This window comes from Bombina bombina, chromosome 2, assembly GCF_027579735.1.
Source record: "Bombina bombina isolate aBomBom1 chromosome 2, aBomBom1.pri, whole genome shotgun sequence".
NCBI lineage: Eukaryota > Metazoa > Chordata > Amphibia > Anura > Bombinatoridae > Bombina > Bombina bombina.
The window spans coordinates 31,531,309-31,548,688 of record NC_069500.1 but is presented as its reverse complement, the minus strand read 5'-3'; the positions used below and the strand labels follow the sequence as shown (position 1 = coordinate 31,548,688).

The following is a 17,380-nucleotide window of genomic DNA, read 5'->3' as shown; positions in this document are numbered from 1 at the left end:
TAAATATTAGTTAAATATACTAAATGTATTAACCCCTAAACCTAAGTCTAACCCTAACCCTAACACCCCCTAACTTAAATATAATTTAAATAAATCTAAATAAAAATGACTATCATTAAGGCGGGAGTGCGGCGGTTTAGGGGTTAATATGTTTATTATAGTGGCGGCAACATTAGGGGCGGCAGATTAGGGGTTAATAAGTGTAGTTAGGATGCGGCGACATTGGGGGCGGCAGATTAGGGGTTAATAAATATAATGTAGGTGTCGGCGATGTTGGGGGCAGCAGATTAGGTGTTCATAAATATAATGTAGGTGGCGGCGGTGTCCGGAGCAGCAGATTAGGGGTTAAAAAATGTATTATAGTGTTTGCGATGTGGGAGGGCCTCAGTTTAGGGGTTAATAGGTAGTTTATGGGTGTTAGTGTACTTTTTAGCACTTTAGTTATGAGTTTTATGTTACGGCGTTGTACCATAAAACTCTTAACTACTGACTTTTAAATGTGTTAGGACTCTTGTCGGTAGAGGGTGTACCACTCACTTTTTGGCCTCCCAGGAAAGACTCGTAATACCGGTGCTATAGAAGTCCCATAGAAAAAACACTTTACGAAGTTTACGTAAGTCATTTTGCAGTAAGGCCAAAGAAGTGTGCGGTGACCCTAAACCTGCAAGACTCGTAATAGCAGCGGGCGTAAAAAAAGCAGCGTTAGGATCTGTTAACGCTGCTTTTTTACCCTAACGCACAACTCGTAATCTAGCCGTATATAAATTACTTTATAAATGTGTTACTCGTGGGTAGCATTATATAAAATATTGTAATTTATATACCGCTAGATTTGGAGTTTTGTCGGTAACGACCCGAAAAACTAACGCCGGCTTTTTTCTGGCCGCACCATAAAAATAACTCTGGTATTGAGAGTCCACAGAATGGCTGCGTTAGGCTCCAAAAAAGGAGCGTAGAGCATATTTAACGCAGCTTCAACTCTCGATACCAGAGTTGCTTACGCAAGCGGCCAGCCTCAAAAACGTGCTCGTGCACGATTCCCCCATAGAAAACAATGGGGCTGTTTGAGCTGAAAAAAAACCAAACACCTGCAAAAAAGCAGCGTTCAGCTCCTAACGCAGCCCCATTGTTTGCTATGCGGTAACCCTTCCTACGTCTGCACTTAACACTCTAACATGTACCCCGAGTCTAAACACCCCTAACCTTACACTTATTAACCCCTAATCTGCCGCCCCCGCTATAGCTGACCCCTGCATATTATTATTAACCCCTAATCTGCCGCTCCGTAAACCGCCGCTACTTACATTATCCCTATGTACCCCTAATCTGCTGCCCTAACATCGCCGACCCCTATATTATATTTATTAACCCCTAATCTGCCCCCCACAATGTCGCCTCCACCTGCCTACACTTATTAACCCCTAATCTGCCGAGCGGACCTGAGCGCTACTATAATAAAGTTATTAACCCCTAATCCGCCTCACTAACCCTATAATAAATAGTATTAACCCCTAATCTGCCCTCCCTAACATCGCCAACACCTAACTTCAGTTATTAACCCCTAATCTGCCGACTGGAGCTCACCGCTACTCTAATAAATGTATTAACCCCTAAAGCTAAGTCTAACCCTAACACTAACACCCCCCCAAGTTAAATATAATTTACATCTAACGAAATTAATTAACTCTTATTAAATAAATTATTCCTATTTAAAGATAAATACTTACCTGTAAAATAAATCCTAATATAGCTACAATATAAATTATAATTATATTATAGCTATTTTAGGATTTATATTTATTTTACAGGTAACTTTGTATTTATTTTAACCAGGTACAATAGCTATTAAATAGTTAAGAACTATTTAATAGCTAAAATAGTTAAAATAATTACAAAATTACCTGTAAAATAAATACTAACCTAAGTTACAATTAAACCTAACACTACACTATCAATAAATTAATTAAATAAACTACCTACAATTACCTACAATTAACCTAACACTACACTATCAATAAATTAATTAAATACAATTCCTACAAATAAATACAATTAAATAAACTAGCTAAAGTACAAAAAATAAAAAAGAACTAAGTTACAAAAAATAAAAAAATATTTACAAACATACGAAAAATATTACAACAATTTTAAACTAATTACACCTACTCTAAGCCCCCTAATAAAATAACAAAGCCCCCCAAAATAAAAAAATGCCCTACCCTATTCTAAATTACTAAAGTTCAAAGCTCTTTAACCTTACCAGCCCTGAACAGGGCCCTTTGCGGGGCATGCGCCAAGAAGTTCAGCTCTTTTGCCTGTAAAAAAAAACATACAATACCCCCCCCCAACATTACAACCCACCACCCACATACCCCTAATCTAACCCAAACCCCCCTTAAATAAACCTAACACTAAGCCCCTGAAGATCTTCCTACCTTATCTTCACCCTGTCAGGTTCACCGATCCGTCCTGAAGAGCTCCTCCGATGTCCTGATCCAAGCCCAAGCGGGGGGCTGAAGAGGTCCATGATCCGGCTGAAGTCTTCATCCAAGCGGGAGCTGAAGAGGTCCACGATCCGGATGAAGTCTTCTTCCAAGCGGGAGCTGAAGAGGTCCATGATCCGGATGAAGTCTTCTATCAACTGCATCTTCAATCTTCTTTCTTCCGGATCCATCTTGCAGACTCCGACACGGAACATCCTCTTCTCCCGACGCCTACTAGCCGAATGACGGTTCCTTTAAGTGAAGTCATCCAAGATGGCATCCCTCGAATTCCGATTGGCTGATAGGATTCTATCAGCCAATCGGAATTAAGGTAGGAATATTCTGATTGGCTGATGGAATCAGCCAATCAGAATCAAGTTCAATCCGATTGGCTGATCCAATCAGCCAATCAGATTGAGCTCGCATTCTATTGGCTGTTCCGATCAGCCAATAGAATGCGAGCTCAATCTGATTGAACTTGATTCTGATTGGCTGATTCCATCAGCCAATCAGAATATTCCTACCTTAATTCCGATTGGCTGATAGAATCCTATCAGCCAATCGGAATTCGAGGGACGCCATCTTGGATGACGTCCCTTAAAGGAACCGTCATTCGGCTAGTAGGCGTCGGGAGAAGAGGATGTTCCGCGTCGGAGGTCTGCAAGATGGATCCGGAAGAAAGAAGATTGAAGATGCAGTTGATAGAAGACTTCATCCGGATCATGGACCTCTTCAGCTCCCGCTTGGATGAAGACTTCATCCGGATCATGGACCTCTTCAGCTCCCGCTTGGATGAAGACTTCAGCCGGATCATGGACCTCTTCAGCCCCCCGCTTGGGCTTGGATCAGGACATCGGAGGAGCTCTTCAGGACGGATCGGTGAACCTGACAGGGTGAAGATAAGGTAGGAAGATCTTCAGGGGCTTAGTGTTAGGTTTATTTAAGGGGGGTTTGGGTTAGATTAGGGGTATGTGGGTGGTGGGTTGTAATGTTGGGGGGGGGTATTGTATGTTTTTTTTTTTACAGGCAAAAGAGCTGAACTTCTTGGGGCATGCCCCCAAAGGGCCCTGTTCAGGGCTGGTAAGGTTAAAGAGCTTTGAACTTTAGTAATTTAGAATAGGGTAGGGCATTTTTTTATTTTGGGGGGCTTTGTTATTTTATTAGGGGGCTTAGAGTAGGTGTAATTAGTTTAAAATTGTTGTAATATTTTTCTTATGTTTGTAAATATTTTTTTATTTTTTGTAACTTAGTTCTTTTTTATTTTTTGTACTTTAGCTAGTTTATTTAATTGTATTTATTTGTAGGAATTGTATTTAATTAATTTATTGATAGTGTAGTGTTAGGTTAATTGTAGGTAATTGTAGGTAGTTTATTTAATTAATTTCTTGATAGTGTAGTGTTAGGTTTAATTGTAATTTAGGTTAGTATTTATTTTACAGGTAATTTTGTAATTATTTTAACTATTTTAGCTATTAAATAGTTCTTAACTATTTAATAGCTATTGTACCTGGTTAAAATAAATACAAAGTTACCTGTAAAATAAATATAAATCCTAAAATAGCTATAATATAATTATAATTTATATTGTAGCTATATTAGGATTTATTTTACAGGTAAGTATTTATCTTTAAATAGGAATAATTTATTTAATAAGAGTTAATTAATTTCGTTAGATGTAAATTATATTTAATTTAGGGGGGTGTTAGTGTTAGGGTTAGACTTAGCTTTAGGGGTTAATACATTTATTAGAGTAGCGGTGAGCTCCAGTCGGCAGATTAGGGGTTAATAATTGAAGTTAGGTGTCGGCGATGTTAGGGAGGGCAGATTAGGGGTTAATACTATTTATTATAGGGTTAGTGAGGCGGATTAGGGGTTAATAACTTTATTATAGTAGCGCTCAGGTCCGCTCGGCAGATTAGGGGTTAATAAGTGTAGGCAGGTGGATGCGACGTTGAGGGGGGCAGATTAGGGGTTAATAAATATAATATAGGGGTCGGCGGTGTTAGGGGCAGCAGATTAGGGGTACATAAGGATAACGTAGGTGGCGTCGCTTTGCGGTCGGCAGATTAGGGGTTAATAAGTGTAGGCAGATGGAGGCGACGTTGAGGGGGGCAGATTAGTGGTTAATAAATATAATACAGGGGTCGGCGGTGTTAGGGGGAGCAGATTAGGGGTACATAAGGATAACGTAGGTGGCGGTCGGCAGATTAGGGGTTAAAAAATTTTATTAGAGTGTCGGCGATGTGGGGGGACCTCGGTTTAGGGGTACATAGGTAGTTTATGGGTGTTAGTGTACTTTAGAGTACAGTAGTTAAGAGATTTATGAACCGGCGTTAGCCCAGAATGCTCTTAACTACTGACTTTTTTCCTGCGGCTGGAGTTTTGTCGTTAGATGTCTAACGCTCACTTCAGAAACGACTCTAAATACCGGAGTTAGAAAAATCCCATTGAAAAGATAGGATACGCAATTGATGTAAGGGGATCTGCGGTATGGAAAAGTCGCGGCTGAAAAGTGAGCGTTAGACCCTATTTTGAGTGACTCCAAATACCGGCGGTAGCCTAAAACCAGCGTTAGGAGGCTCTAACGCTGGTTTTCACGGCTAACGCCAAACTCCAAATCTAGGTCATAGTATTTGGATTGTCATGGTTAATATGGACCAATAAAATAATATTTAAAGTGTCCAGCATATTGACATGACAAATAATATTCATAAATACGTTATTTATAAGGGTCCTTTTCTCTTCCAAAGTGTCTGAAATCAATGTGTACAATATGTTTTTCTGTGGCATATATGTCCTTTTAAATACCTGCTAATATCTTATTTATCTATAAAACCTTAGCTCAAGCACTACTTTTTAGTTTGTTGTGTACAAGAAATTCTAAATAATTCTCAACCTCTATTTTTCCCTGTCTTACCCTATTTAAGTAATTTCATTTTGCTGCCAAAATATAAAATCTTATGTTTATCAGTATTTAATCTCCTTTGCCATTTTTACAAATCTCTTTGCAGAACAGTTAAATATTGTTCTGATTTAATCACCTTATAGTGTATAGTCTCATTATCAAAGTTAGATCTTACCATTATTCAGGGTCATTTATAAAACCATTAAAAAAAGCTTTTTTATTATTCTATGGGCCTTTACAGTCACATATGTATGCTTTTTAAATAACTTTTTCAGTTTTATATCTAGCCACGTTTTCCTTTCTTTTTTACAGACAAGTGAACTGGGAAACTTTCTTGAAGCAAAGCGTCATCTATATTCTTGCAGCACGCCCAAATAGCTCTGCCATTCACCTGAAGCCATCTGTATAGAAACCGTGAGAATAAAAACAGGGGTTACCCATAAGCCTGATGACGCATGATGTATGGACAGAAGGATGGAATATCTGATGATAACAATGTTCCCTGCATAGTCTGCATAGTTGGTCTAGATGACCTGGACACTGCACAAAGCTATTTGCCCTATACAAAAATGTCTTCCCCCTTTTCCCTTTGCTAAATGACTATATTTTTATTAGATTGCAAGTTTCATGCTCTAAATAAAGCCAAGGATTAATGCAGATATAAGTGACAAAGTTCTGAAGAAACTGAAGATTTGGTATAACCAAGACTGTGTGGATCTGGAGGCTAAAGTCACTTCAGGTCTATAATCGCACACCAGAAAAACGTCAAACAGGGTCATGAGCAACCTAATATATGGAAGGCGCCAAAGAGCTGTGATTTTGTCTTGGTTGGGGTGGGACTGGCTTTAGTGTAGAGAAGACATCATAATGACCATGACCTGGATATGTGGTCACTGTATTCTCCTGTATAGTAATTATCCTTAAATGCTGACTTTGGGGTATTGCTGAACAAAACATATTTAATTCTGGAGTACATTTGAGTTTGGTTTGTGATATTTTCATGTTTGTAACTGCTATCTTCCACAGTTTTAACATTCACAAGAATTGATATAATTCACTGTATTCAATAAGAAGATCAAAGTGTGCTCATTGTTGACTTTTTAGTAGGATCACAATGAATTGCAGCAACATTTTAATACCCTCTGTTTTTATGGGTTGTGGCTATAGCAATGCTGTGACATATTAAAGGAGCAGGGTTTAATAAGCATTGACAGTTACACTTGTGATGATATTTTTCTTACTGTCTTCATTTGAGCTAATGTATTCTATTGGATGATACATCTTCTACAAGAAAAGTTAAATGACACTAACACGAACTTGTCTTTGTCTGAAAAACATTATAGTCTTTTATCTAATCTGGCCTATAAAGATAACTATTTATACCAATTCTACGTTGACGTAATTTCAAATACATTTCAAAATTTAGGAGTGACACTTGTTACCAGTCTATTAATATTTGTGGGCATTAGATAGAGGTATAACCAACACTTAATGGATTTAATATTTGTATGAAAAGAGCAGTCATTAAAAAAAATTGGCAACAAACCACTTACCTTACAATGAGCAAAACATTAGCCTCCGTCATATTAAGATATTTTTACTATTGTCTTCTACTGTTAGTATTTTTTTATATAACAAAGATACATTCTAAAATATATTATGTACATATTGTGTTGTATGTAAGGAGAGATACTGTTAGAGGGAACCGTGATAAGGGGCGGCAGATTAGGGGTTAATAAGTGTAGTTAGGATGCGGCGACATTGGGGGCGGCAGATTAGGGGTTAATAAATATAATGTAGGTGTCGGCGATGTTGGGGGCAGCAGATTAGGTGTTCATAAATATAATGTAGGTGGCGGCGGTGTCCGGAGCAGCAGATTAGGGGTTAAAAAATGTATTATAGTGTTTGCGATGTGGGAGGGCCTCAGTTTAGGGGTTAATAGGTAGTTTATGGGTGTTAGTGTACTTTTTAGCACTTTAGTTATGAGTTTTATGTTACGGCGTTGTACCATAAAACTCTTAACTACTGACTTTTAAATGTGTTAGGACTCTTGTCGGTAGAGGGTGTACCACTCACTTTTTGGCCTCCCAGGAAAGACTCGTAATACCGGTGCTATAGAAGTCCCATAGAAAAAACACTTTACGAAGTTTACGTAAGTCATTTTGCAGTAAGGCCAAAGAAGTGTGCGGTGACCCTAAACCTGCAAGACTCGTAATAGCAGCGGGCGTAAAAAAAGCAGCGTTAGGATCTGTTAACGCTGCTTTTTTACCCTAACGCACAACTCGTAATCTAGCCGTATATAAATTACTTTATAAATGTGTTACTCGTGGGTAGCATTATATAAAATATTGTAATTTATATACCGCTAGATTTGGAGTTTTGTCGGTAACGACCCGAAAAACTAACGCCGGCTTTTTTCTGGCCGCACCATAAAAATAACTCTGGTATTGAGAGTCCACAGAATGGCTGCGTTAGGCTCCAAAAAAGGAGCGTAGAGCATATTTAACGCAGCTTCAACTCTCGATACCAGAGTTGCTTACGCAAGCGGCCAGCCTCAAAAACGTGCTCGTGCACGATTCCCCCATAGAAAACAATGGGGCTGTTTGAGCTGAAAAAAAACCAAACACCTGCAAAAAAGCAGCGTTCAGCTCCTAACGCAGCCCCATTGTTTGCTATGCGGTAACCCTTCCTACGTCTGCACTTAACACTCTAACATGTACCCCGAGTCTAAACACCCCTAACCTTACACTTATTAACCCCTAATCTGCCGCCCCCGCTATAGCTGACCCCTGCATATTATTATTAACCCCTAATCTGCCGCTCCGTAAACCGCCGCTACTTACATTATCCCTATGTACCCCTAATCTGCTGCCCTAACATCGCCGACCCCTATATTATATTTATTAACCCCTAATCTGCCCCCCACAATGTCGCCTCCACCTGCCTACACTTATTAACCCCTAATCTGCCGAGCGGACCTGAGCGATACTATAATAAAGTTATTAACCCCTAATCCGCCTCACTAACCCTATAATAAATAGTATTAACCCCTAATCTGCCCTCCCTAACATCGCCAACACCTAACTTCAATTATTAACCCCTAATCTGCCGACTGGAGCTCACCGCTACTCTAATAAATGTATTAACCCCTAAAGCTAAGTCTAACCCTAACACTAACACCCCCCAAGTTAAATATAATTTACATCTAACGAAATTAATTAACTCTTATTAAATAAATTATTCCTATTTAAAGATAAATACTTACCTGTAAAATAAATCCTAATATAGCTACAATATAAATTATAATTATATTATAGCTATTTTAGGATTTATATTTATTTTACAGGTAACTTTGTATTTATTTTAACCAGGTACAATAGCTATTAAATAGTTAAGAACTATTTAATAGCTAAAATAGTTAAAATAATTACAAAATTACCTGTAAAATAAATACTAACCTAAGTTACAATTAAACCTAACACTACACTATCAATAAATTAATTAAATAAACTACCTACAATTACCTACAATTAACCTAACACTACACTATCAATAAATTAATTAAATACAATTCCTACAAATAAATACAATTAAATAAACTAGCTAAAGTACAAAAAATAAAAAAGAACTAAGTTACAAAAAATAAAAAAATATTTACAAACATACGAAAAATATTACAACAATTTTAAACTAATTACACCTACTCTAAGCCCCCTAATAAAATAACAAAGCCCCCCAAAATAAAAAAATGCCCTACCCTATTCTAAATTACTAAAGTTCAAAGCTCTTTAACCTTACCAGCCCTGAACAGGGCCCTTTGCGGGGCATGCGCCAAGAAGTTCAGCTCTTTTGCCTGTAAAAAAAACCATACAATACCCCCCCCAACATTACAACCCACCACCCACATACCCCTAATCTAACCCAAACCCCCCTTAAATAAACCTAACACTAAGCCCCTGAAGATCTTCCTACCTTATCTTCACCCTGTCAGGTTCACCGATCCGTCCTGAAGAGCTCCTCCGATGTCCTGATCCAAGCCCAAGCGGGGGGCTGAAGAGGTCCATGATCCGGCTGAAGTCTTCATCCAAGCGGGAGCTGAAGAGGTCCACGATCCGGATGAAGTCTTCATCCAAGCGGGAGCTGAAGAGGTCCATGATCCGGATGAAGTCTTCTATCAACTGCATCTTCAATCTTCTTTCTTCCGGATCCATCTTGCAGACTCCGAAACGGAACATCCTCTTCTCCCGACGCCTACTAGCCGAATGACGGTTCCTTTAAGTGAAGTCATCCAAGATGGCATCCCTCGAATTCCGATTGGCTGATAGGATTCTATCAGCCAATCGGAATTAAGGTAGGAATATTCTGATTGGCTGATGGAATCAGCCAATCAGAATCAAGTTCAATCCGATTGGCTGATCCAATCAGCCAATCAGATTGAGCTCGCATTCTATTGGCTGTTCCGTGATAAGAAGTTAAAGGGACAGTTTACTCAAAAATTGTCTCCCCTTTTAATTTGTTCTCAATGATCCACTTTACCTGCTGGAGTGTATTAAATTGTTTACAAGTATTTCCATTACCCTTATATTGGCATATAAAAATAGTTTATTTAGCCTGTGGTATCCCGACCTATCATGAAAGTTTTTGGTCTTGAGGCCAAGCTGTGTTAACACAGCCAGCAGAAGAAATTACACTCCCAGTGGGGTATAGAAGAGATAAGGTAATAAAATGTTAATTCTCCATGGTTCTCTCCAATTATTGGTTATTGGTTTATGGACAGATATAAGATAAAGAAGCATGTGTGTGTACACAATGTGATAAAGTAATGAGATCTGATTATACTACAAGCTCAACCCATTTTATTAGGTTGTGGCTTCAAAACACAAAATCAGCTAATTCATATACACAAATAAACTTAACAAGCACATTCTCATACATTTTATACTCTGCAGCTGGTAAAAAAAGTAATTGGAAACACATTAAAGGAAAAACAATTTTATAGTATACTGTCCCTTTAACTAGTGGAATTTAGGGGTAATTATGCAAAGTGTACAGAAAACTGATGAACAAATGAAGAGAACTGTTAAGATTAACATTTGATTGTTGCTTCAAGTATTGTATAGATAAAGCACCAAGAGACAGACCCACCTATAGCTCTGACCAAAGGCTATCTAGATAGACTGTATAGGAATGATAGTGGGTTATGTGATCAGAGCACCTCACGAACAAGGCCAGATGCAGAGGCGTAACTAGAAGTCTCAGGGTCCCGGTGCAACAATCCATGAAGGCCCCCCCAACTTGCAATACAAGAGTCCGTCCACCATGATATAAATAAAACATGGAACTGCCCTAATTTTGTAGCGACAGACACACATACTGTACACACACACATGCACTCACAGAAGCATACATATACACACACAGACACACACATATATATATATATATATATACACAGTATATATGTGTCTGTTTTCTAGACACACCCACACACACACACAGACACACACACACATATATATATATATATATATATATATATATATATATACACAGTATATATGTGTCTGTTTTCTAGACACACCCACAGAATGACATTTTTCTTACTAAAAATAAAAAAATCATAAATTTTAAAAATGTATATTCCCAGGCCACTTGATTTAAAACATTGTACTTAGTGCATGAAAGAGTTTACAGTCACTTTCATATTTACACAACACACATATGGCCAGATTACGAGTTTTGCGTTATGAGCGGCTTATAATAACTTGCAAGTTATTGCCACCGCTCACCTTTAATAGCGCTGCTATTACAGGTTTTCCAAAAACCTGCATTAGCGGGCAATATGGTTGCGTTGAGCTACATACCGCACACAAATACCAGCGCTGCTTTGAGCTGGTTTTACGTGCTTGTGCACGATTTCCCCATAGACATCAATGGGGAGAGCCGGCTAAAAAAAAGCCTAACACCTGCAATAAAGGAGCGTAAAGCTCTGTAACACAGCCCCATTGATTCCTAGGGGGAAAGAAAATTTATGTTTACACCTAACACCCTAACATAAACCCAGAGTCTAAACACCCCTAATCTGCTTCCCCTAACATCGCCGACACCTACATTAAATTATTAACCCCTAAATAATCTGCCGCTCCCGACATCGCCTCTACCTACATTACACTTATTAACCCCTAATCTGCTGTCCCAATGTCATCGCTACCTACATTACACTTATTAACCCCTAATCTGCCGCCCCCAACGTCGCCGCCACCTACATAAATTTATTAGCCCCTAATTTGCCGCCCCCAACATCGCCGCTGCCACTATACTAAAGTTATTAACCTCTGGCCTCCCACATCACTAACACTAAATAAATATATTAACCCCTAACCCTAACACCCCTAACTTAAATATAATTAAAATAAATAAAAATAAAAATTACTATCATTAACTAAATAAGTCCTATTTAAAACTAAATACCTATAAAATAAACCCTAAGCTAGCTACAATATAACTAATAGTTACATTGTATCTATCTTAGGTTTTATTTTTATTTCACAGCTAAGTTTGTATTTATTTTAACTAGGTAGAATAGTTAGTAAATAATTATTAACTATTTACTAACTACCTAGTTAAAATAAATACAAATTTACCTGTAAAATAAAACTTAACCTGTCTTACACTTAACATTACACTAAAATTAAATAAATTACATTAATTAAATACAATTAACTAAATAAAAAAAATAAAAAAACAGTGGGCTGCAACTAACGATTATTTTCATAATCGATTCATCAGCCGATTATTTTTTCGATTAATCGACTAAACGGATAAAAATTAAAAAAATATTTTTTCCCTTTATTTAAAATAAAATCCAAGCTATTTTGCCTGCAGCAGAGAAGAGACGCTTAGTTGGTGTTGAGATGCATAAGTAGGGTTTTGCCAATTTCACCAAGGTTGGATTATTTATCTTTATTAGCTCCCCAAATGCAAGTGGCTTCTTAACAAAGTAAGCCTGGACTTCATTCTAACATAAAAATATCTTGAATATATATATATGCAATGGACCAATGGTAAACAATCAGCTACAAGGTTAGGGAAAAAATATCTAGTCCACTCTTAAAATAACAGATGTATAATTAGATGTTGAATTTTGTACATTAATTAATTAATTAAAAAATATATATAAAAAAAAAAAGGGGAAAAGCGCTAAGGACTATATATATTGATAACAAGACAAAGCCTTGCATATTGATCTATACAGTACCTATAATCAGCAATAGCAAGCGATCCACTAATAATTGTGCACACAGATAAGTGCAAATCAATTCAAATAACAACTCCCTTCAATCTAGGGCTAGGTGTAAATAACAAGCTGTGCACTATATCATGCAAAGCATCGTCCCAAATCATCGGATTTAATATAAACAATCCAAATTATGGCTGCTATTATTTCTGGGTTGTACATAAGCCAGGAGTATTTGTAAACTTAAAAATAAACTTATAATTTCCATAAAAATGTCTGTAGACTAAGGACATAACCATAAAACACAATACCATGTGCAGGAGCTCATTGGGGTGAAGCAGCTGGTGCTGTGCACAGACCAACTAATTGCAAACCAACTAATCGATTATGAGATTTGTTGACAACTATTTTCATAGTCGATTATTATCGATTATATTGATTAGTTGTTGCAGCTGAATAAAAAAATTATCAAAATTATGAAATTATCAAATATTTAAACTAATTACACCTAATCTAATAGCCCTATAAAAATAAAAAGCCCCCCCAAAATAAAAAAACCTAGCCTAAACTAAACTGCCAATACCCCTTAAAAGTGACTTTTGTGGGGCATTGCCCCAAAGAAATCAGCTCTTTTACCTGTAAAAAAAAACCTACCTAAAAAACCTAAGCTCCCCATTGCCCTGAAAATGGCATTTGGATGGGCATTGCACTTTAAAGGGCATTTAGCTCTTTTTCGTTGCCCAAAGTCCCTAAGCTAAAAATAAAACCCACCTAAGAAACCCTTAAAAAAACTAACACTAACCCCCGAAGATCCACTTACAGTTTTTGAAGACCAGACATCCATCCTCATCCAAGCGGGAAGAAGTCCTCATCCAAGCGGCAAGAAGTCCTCAATGAAGTCTTCATCCAAGCGGCAAGAAGTCGTCCTCAAGGCGGGAAGAGACTTCATCCAGACGGTATCTTCTATCTTCATACTTCCGACGTGGAGTAGCTCCATCTTCAAGACATCTGGCGTGGAGCATCCTCTTCTTTTGACTCCTCTTGAAGAATGAAGTTTCCTTTAAATGACGTCATCCAAGATGGCGTCCCTTGAAGTCCGATTGACTGATAGAAATCTATCAGCCATTCAGAATTAAAGGGTAACAAATCCTATTGAATTCCGATTGGCTGATAGAATTCTATCAGACAATCGGAATTAAAGGGTAACAAATCCAATGCGATCTCAATCCTATTGGCTGATTGGATCAGCCAATAGGATTGAAGCTCAATCCTATTGGCTGAGGATTTTTTAACCTTTAATTCTGATTGGCTGATAGAACTCTATCACCCAATCGGAATTCAAGGGATGCCATCTTGGATGACGTCATTTAAAGGAAACTTAATTCTTCAAGAGGAGTCGAAAGAAGAGGATGCTCCGCGCTGGATGTCTTGAAGAGGGAGTAGCTCCATGTCTGAAGGATGAAGATAGAAGATGCCGTCTGGATGAAGACTTCTGCCCGCCTTGAGGATGACGTCTTGCTGCTTGGATGAAGACTTCTCCCGGCTTCTTTGAGGACTTCTTGCCTCTTCGATGAGGACTTCATTAGGGGTTAATATTTTTATTATAGTGTTTGCGATGCGCGAGGGCCTCGGTTTAGGGGTTAATAGGTAGTTTATGGGTGTTAGTGTACTTTGTAACACTTTAGTTATGAGTTTTATGCTACAGCTTTGTAGCGCAAAACCCAAAACTACTGACTTTAGATGGCGGAACGAATCTTGTCGGTATAGTCTGTACCGCTCACTTTTTGGCCTCCCGGGCAAAACTCGTAATACCGGCGCTATGGAAGTCCCATTGATAAAGGACTTTTTGAAAGGTGCGGTAGTTATGTTGCGTTACGGCCAAAGAGGTGTGTGGTACAGCTATACCAACAAGACTCGTAATAACGGTGGTAGTGAAAAAGCAGCGTTATGAGCCATAACGCAAAACTCGTATAGTTAATTCCCTATGATGACTTTAAATACATTTTTTGCAGCTGTTGCATTAAATTTGGAGATTCAATAAGCAAAAAAAAGCCTTGTAAAACATTTCCTTTTGTACTGTTAAATAGTCCTTTCATAATGAACTCTAGAACACTCTTAAAATGATTCTTTCTGTATATTTCCCCCTCCCCAGCTAGCCATTCTAGTTTTTGCCCCAGTCATTCCATACAACATAACCATACCACCCTTTTAACATGCCATTGGATCTGTGCCAAATATATTTATGATATTACTCTGCATCTTATATGCAAATCACCTTTTTCCAGCCAATAAATTAACACTGTAATGAAAATACATTCTGTCACTCACCCTTTTAGAAAACAAATATGCCACTGTCCTAGTGGTGTTCCTGTGCCAGAGATGTGGTTTCTAATGAATGCCAATTTCAGCTTTTAATTTCATTCTATCACTTTCTTGTCATCCTATGTCCCAATATAAATTAATTGTAATTCCACAAGGATAAATACTGCTTTCCTTATAAATTAAGTAGATGCACTATCAATTACCATTCATATATTACTTGAAAACACATTCACTAGAAACATATATAAATTTCTCTCAAAATAAAACATTGATTGAAGAGTGAAAACTGTAGAAAGAAAAGAAAAAAAAACATTTTGCCCACTGACATCAATAATTAGATGATAGTTACAAAGACAAGTTGCTTATAGGTATATATTCAATAGTATACTTACCTTGATGATACCCCTTTCATGTAAGGCAGTGTGCATGCACCCAGGTACCTGTCCTTGCAACAAGTTGACTACCAATAGAACTGAAGGTGTTGTTTTTATGAGCCAGTGATACTTCAGTATGAGTTGAGAACTAATTTTACATAAAAAATATTATTAATAATGCAAACAGCCTTAACTAGTTTTGATGCAAAAAATATAGCTTGTATTAACTATTATTTTTTAATATGTAGGGGCGGACATTTCTGTGTCCTTTTAAATGTGATAACTCAGCTTATGCTTCCTTATAATTTTAGAATAAAATGGTGAAGCAAACGATGGGTTAATGATTCAGCCACCTCCCAAATATTGGTATACTCTGTGACAGCTTCTTACTAGTATAGGTCATGTGACCTTGTTTTATATACCAGCTGCTGTGGCAGGATAAGCTATTTTGCCTTAGGATCAATTCTGATTTCATGTCGATGTCTTAGCACAAGTGCTTTAATTGTCCCAGTTCAAAGCAGATTAAACTAGTTGCTTTATTCACCCTTCAAAAGAATACTTCATGATTCTAAAACATACAGTATGTCAGTTGTATAACTTAGTAGATACCCTAGGGGTTGTGATAAAATGTAACTACATGAACAGTTCAGCATCCACAGTTTTCTTTTAAAGTCCAGTAACCTTTAATCAGTAGTTAAGCTCACTGATTAGTGGGTAAGTAAAATAGTTCTGACTTCATTCTTCATTGATACCTATTCTCACTAAGATGTCACATTTTACAACTTACCGTTTTGTTGAACAAAAAGCACTAGAAGCACTTTAAGTGAGGGCTCTCTGATCTTTTATTTAAGGCAATGCACATTCTCACCTATGCAACTTAAGTCAGCTCCATTGCTGTGGAATTATCCAAGTTTCTAATGTCCCACAGACAGTCCAGCAAGATCAAACACTTTTAATGTGTTACAACACCGGAGCTGCAGCTCTGCATACCTCCTGCCTGCGATGCAGCTCCTTTCCCGCTAAGCAGGAAATGTTTCAGAGCATTGCCATGGTAACCCGTGGCAACGCTCTGATTTAAAACTGTCAGGAGGAGTAGCAGACTGCAATTGAAGATGGGGGGCCGCGGGGGGGGAGAATTTTTTTTTTTGAAAAAAAAAAAAGTTTAAAATAAGAAAAATAAAAATAATCTGAAGATGGGGCCCCCTTGATGGGTGACCTCCCGGGGGCCCGGTCACGACAAAGGTGTGGAGTAGAATAAGTGGTGATAATCAGGTATGGTATACGGAAAATGTAATCATAACACATTGGTCATAAAACAAAAATAAATTCACAATCATAAAATCATAAAATGTGGATCCACAATTCAGGAAAAAGTGAAAAGTAAAAACATAAAAACAATAAGCATAAAAACAAAGGGCAGGTTGATAACGGATGTCCAGCTGGTGGACCTTAGCCTAATATTGGTGATACCCAATAAGAGGAGTGTGAAATCACTAAAAAAATCTGTGTTAGGGTTGTGAAGATGTGGTGATATAAGAGTGGTGCAGAGTGGACAGACCTGTTTGGTTAATTTAGCGGTACTCCGCTAGGGGGTCTCCCTTCCTCTGTCCAAACCCAGGGGTGGCCACTGGCTAGTGGAACCAGAAATATAGTTGCTGAGATCGGGGTCAAGCCAGCGGCTATATCTCCCCCAGCTGGGCTGGTCTCATTGGACTCCCAGTCAGGTAGCATCTTCTCTGCCCTGTAGCTCTTTCCTGGCAGGTATCATCCCCTCTGCCTGTCTGCTTCTAAGCAGGAATAAATCCCCCTGCCTGGCTGCTTCTTGGCAGGAATAGATCCCTCTGCCTCCAAATAGTGGGACCAGGGCTATCGTGGTTGAGACCGGGGTCAAGCCAGCGGCTGTATCTCCCCCAGCTGGGCTGGTCTCAGTGGACTCCCAGACAGGTAGCATCCCCTCTGCCTGTCTGCTTCTAGGAAGGAATAGATCCCTCTGCCTCACTGCACACTTCTAACAGGTAGCATCCCCTATGGTTTCTTCTAGGCAGGAATAGATCCCTCT

At 38.2% G+C, this 17,380-nt stretch overlaps 1 protein-coding gene across 3 annotated transcripts in view; it reads left to right on the top strand.

Annotated features, from left to right (window-relative positions):
• PHF24 (PHD finger protein 24) overlaps positions 1-6,774 on the top strand; it is a 520,975-nt gene extending 514,201 nt beyond the window's left edge. For all 3 annotated transcript variants that reach the window (XM_053700990.1, XM_053700988.1, XM_053700989.1), the window contains exon 8: positions 5,701-6,774. In XM_053700990.1, the coding sequence (XP_053556965.1) occupies positions 5,701-5,797 (97 nt within the window). In that variant the 3' untranslated portion in view covers positions 5,798-6,774. The remainder of the gene's footprint in view (positions 1-5,700) is intronic.
• The last annotated feature ends 10,606 nt before the right edge of the window (positions 6,775-17,380 follow it).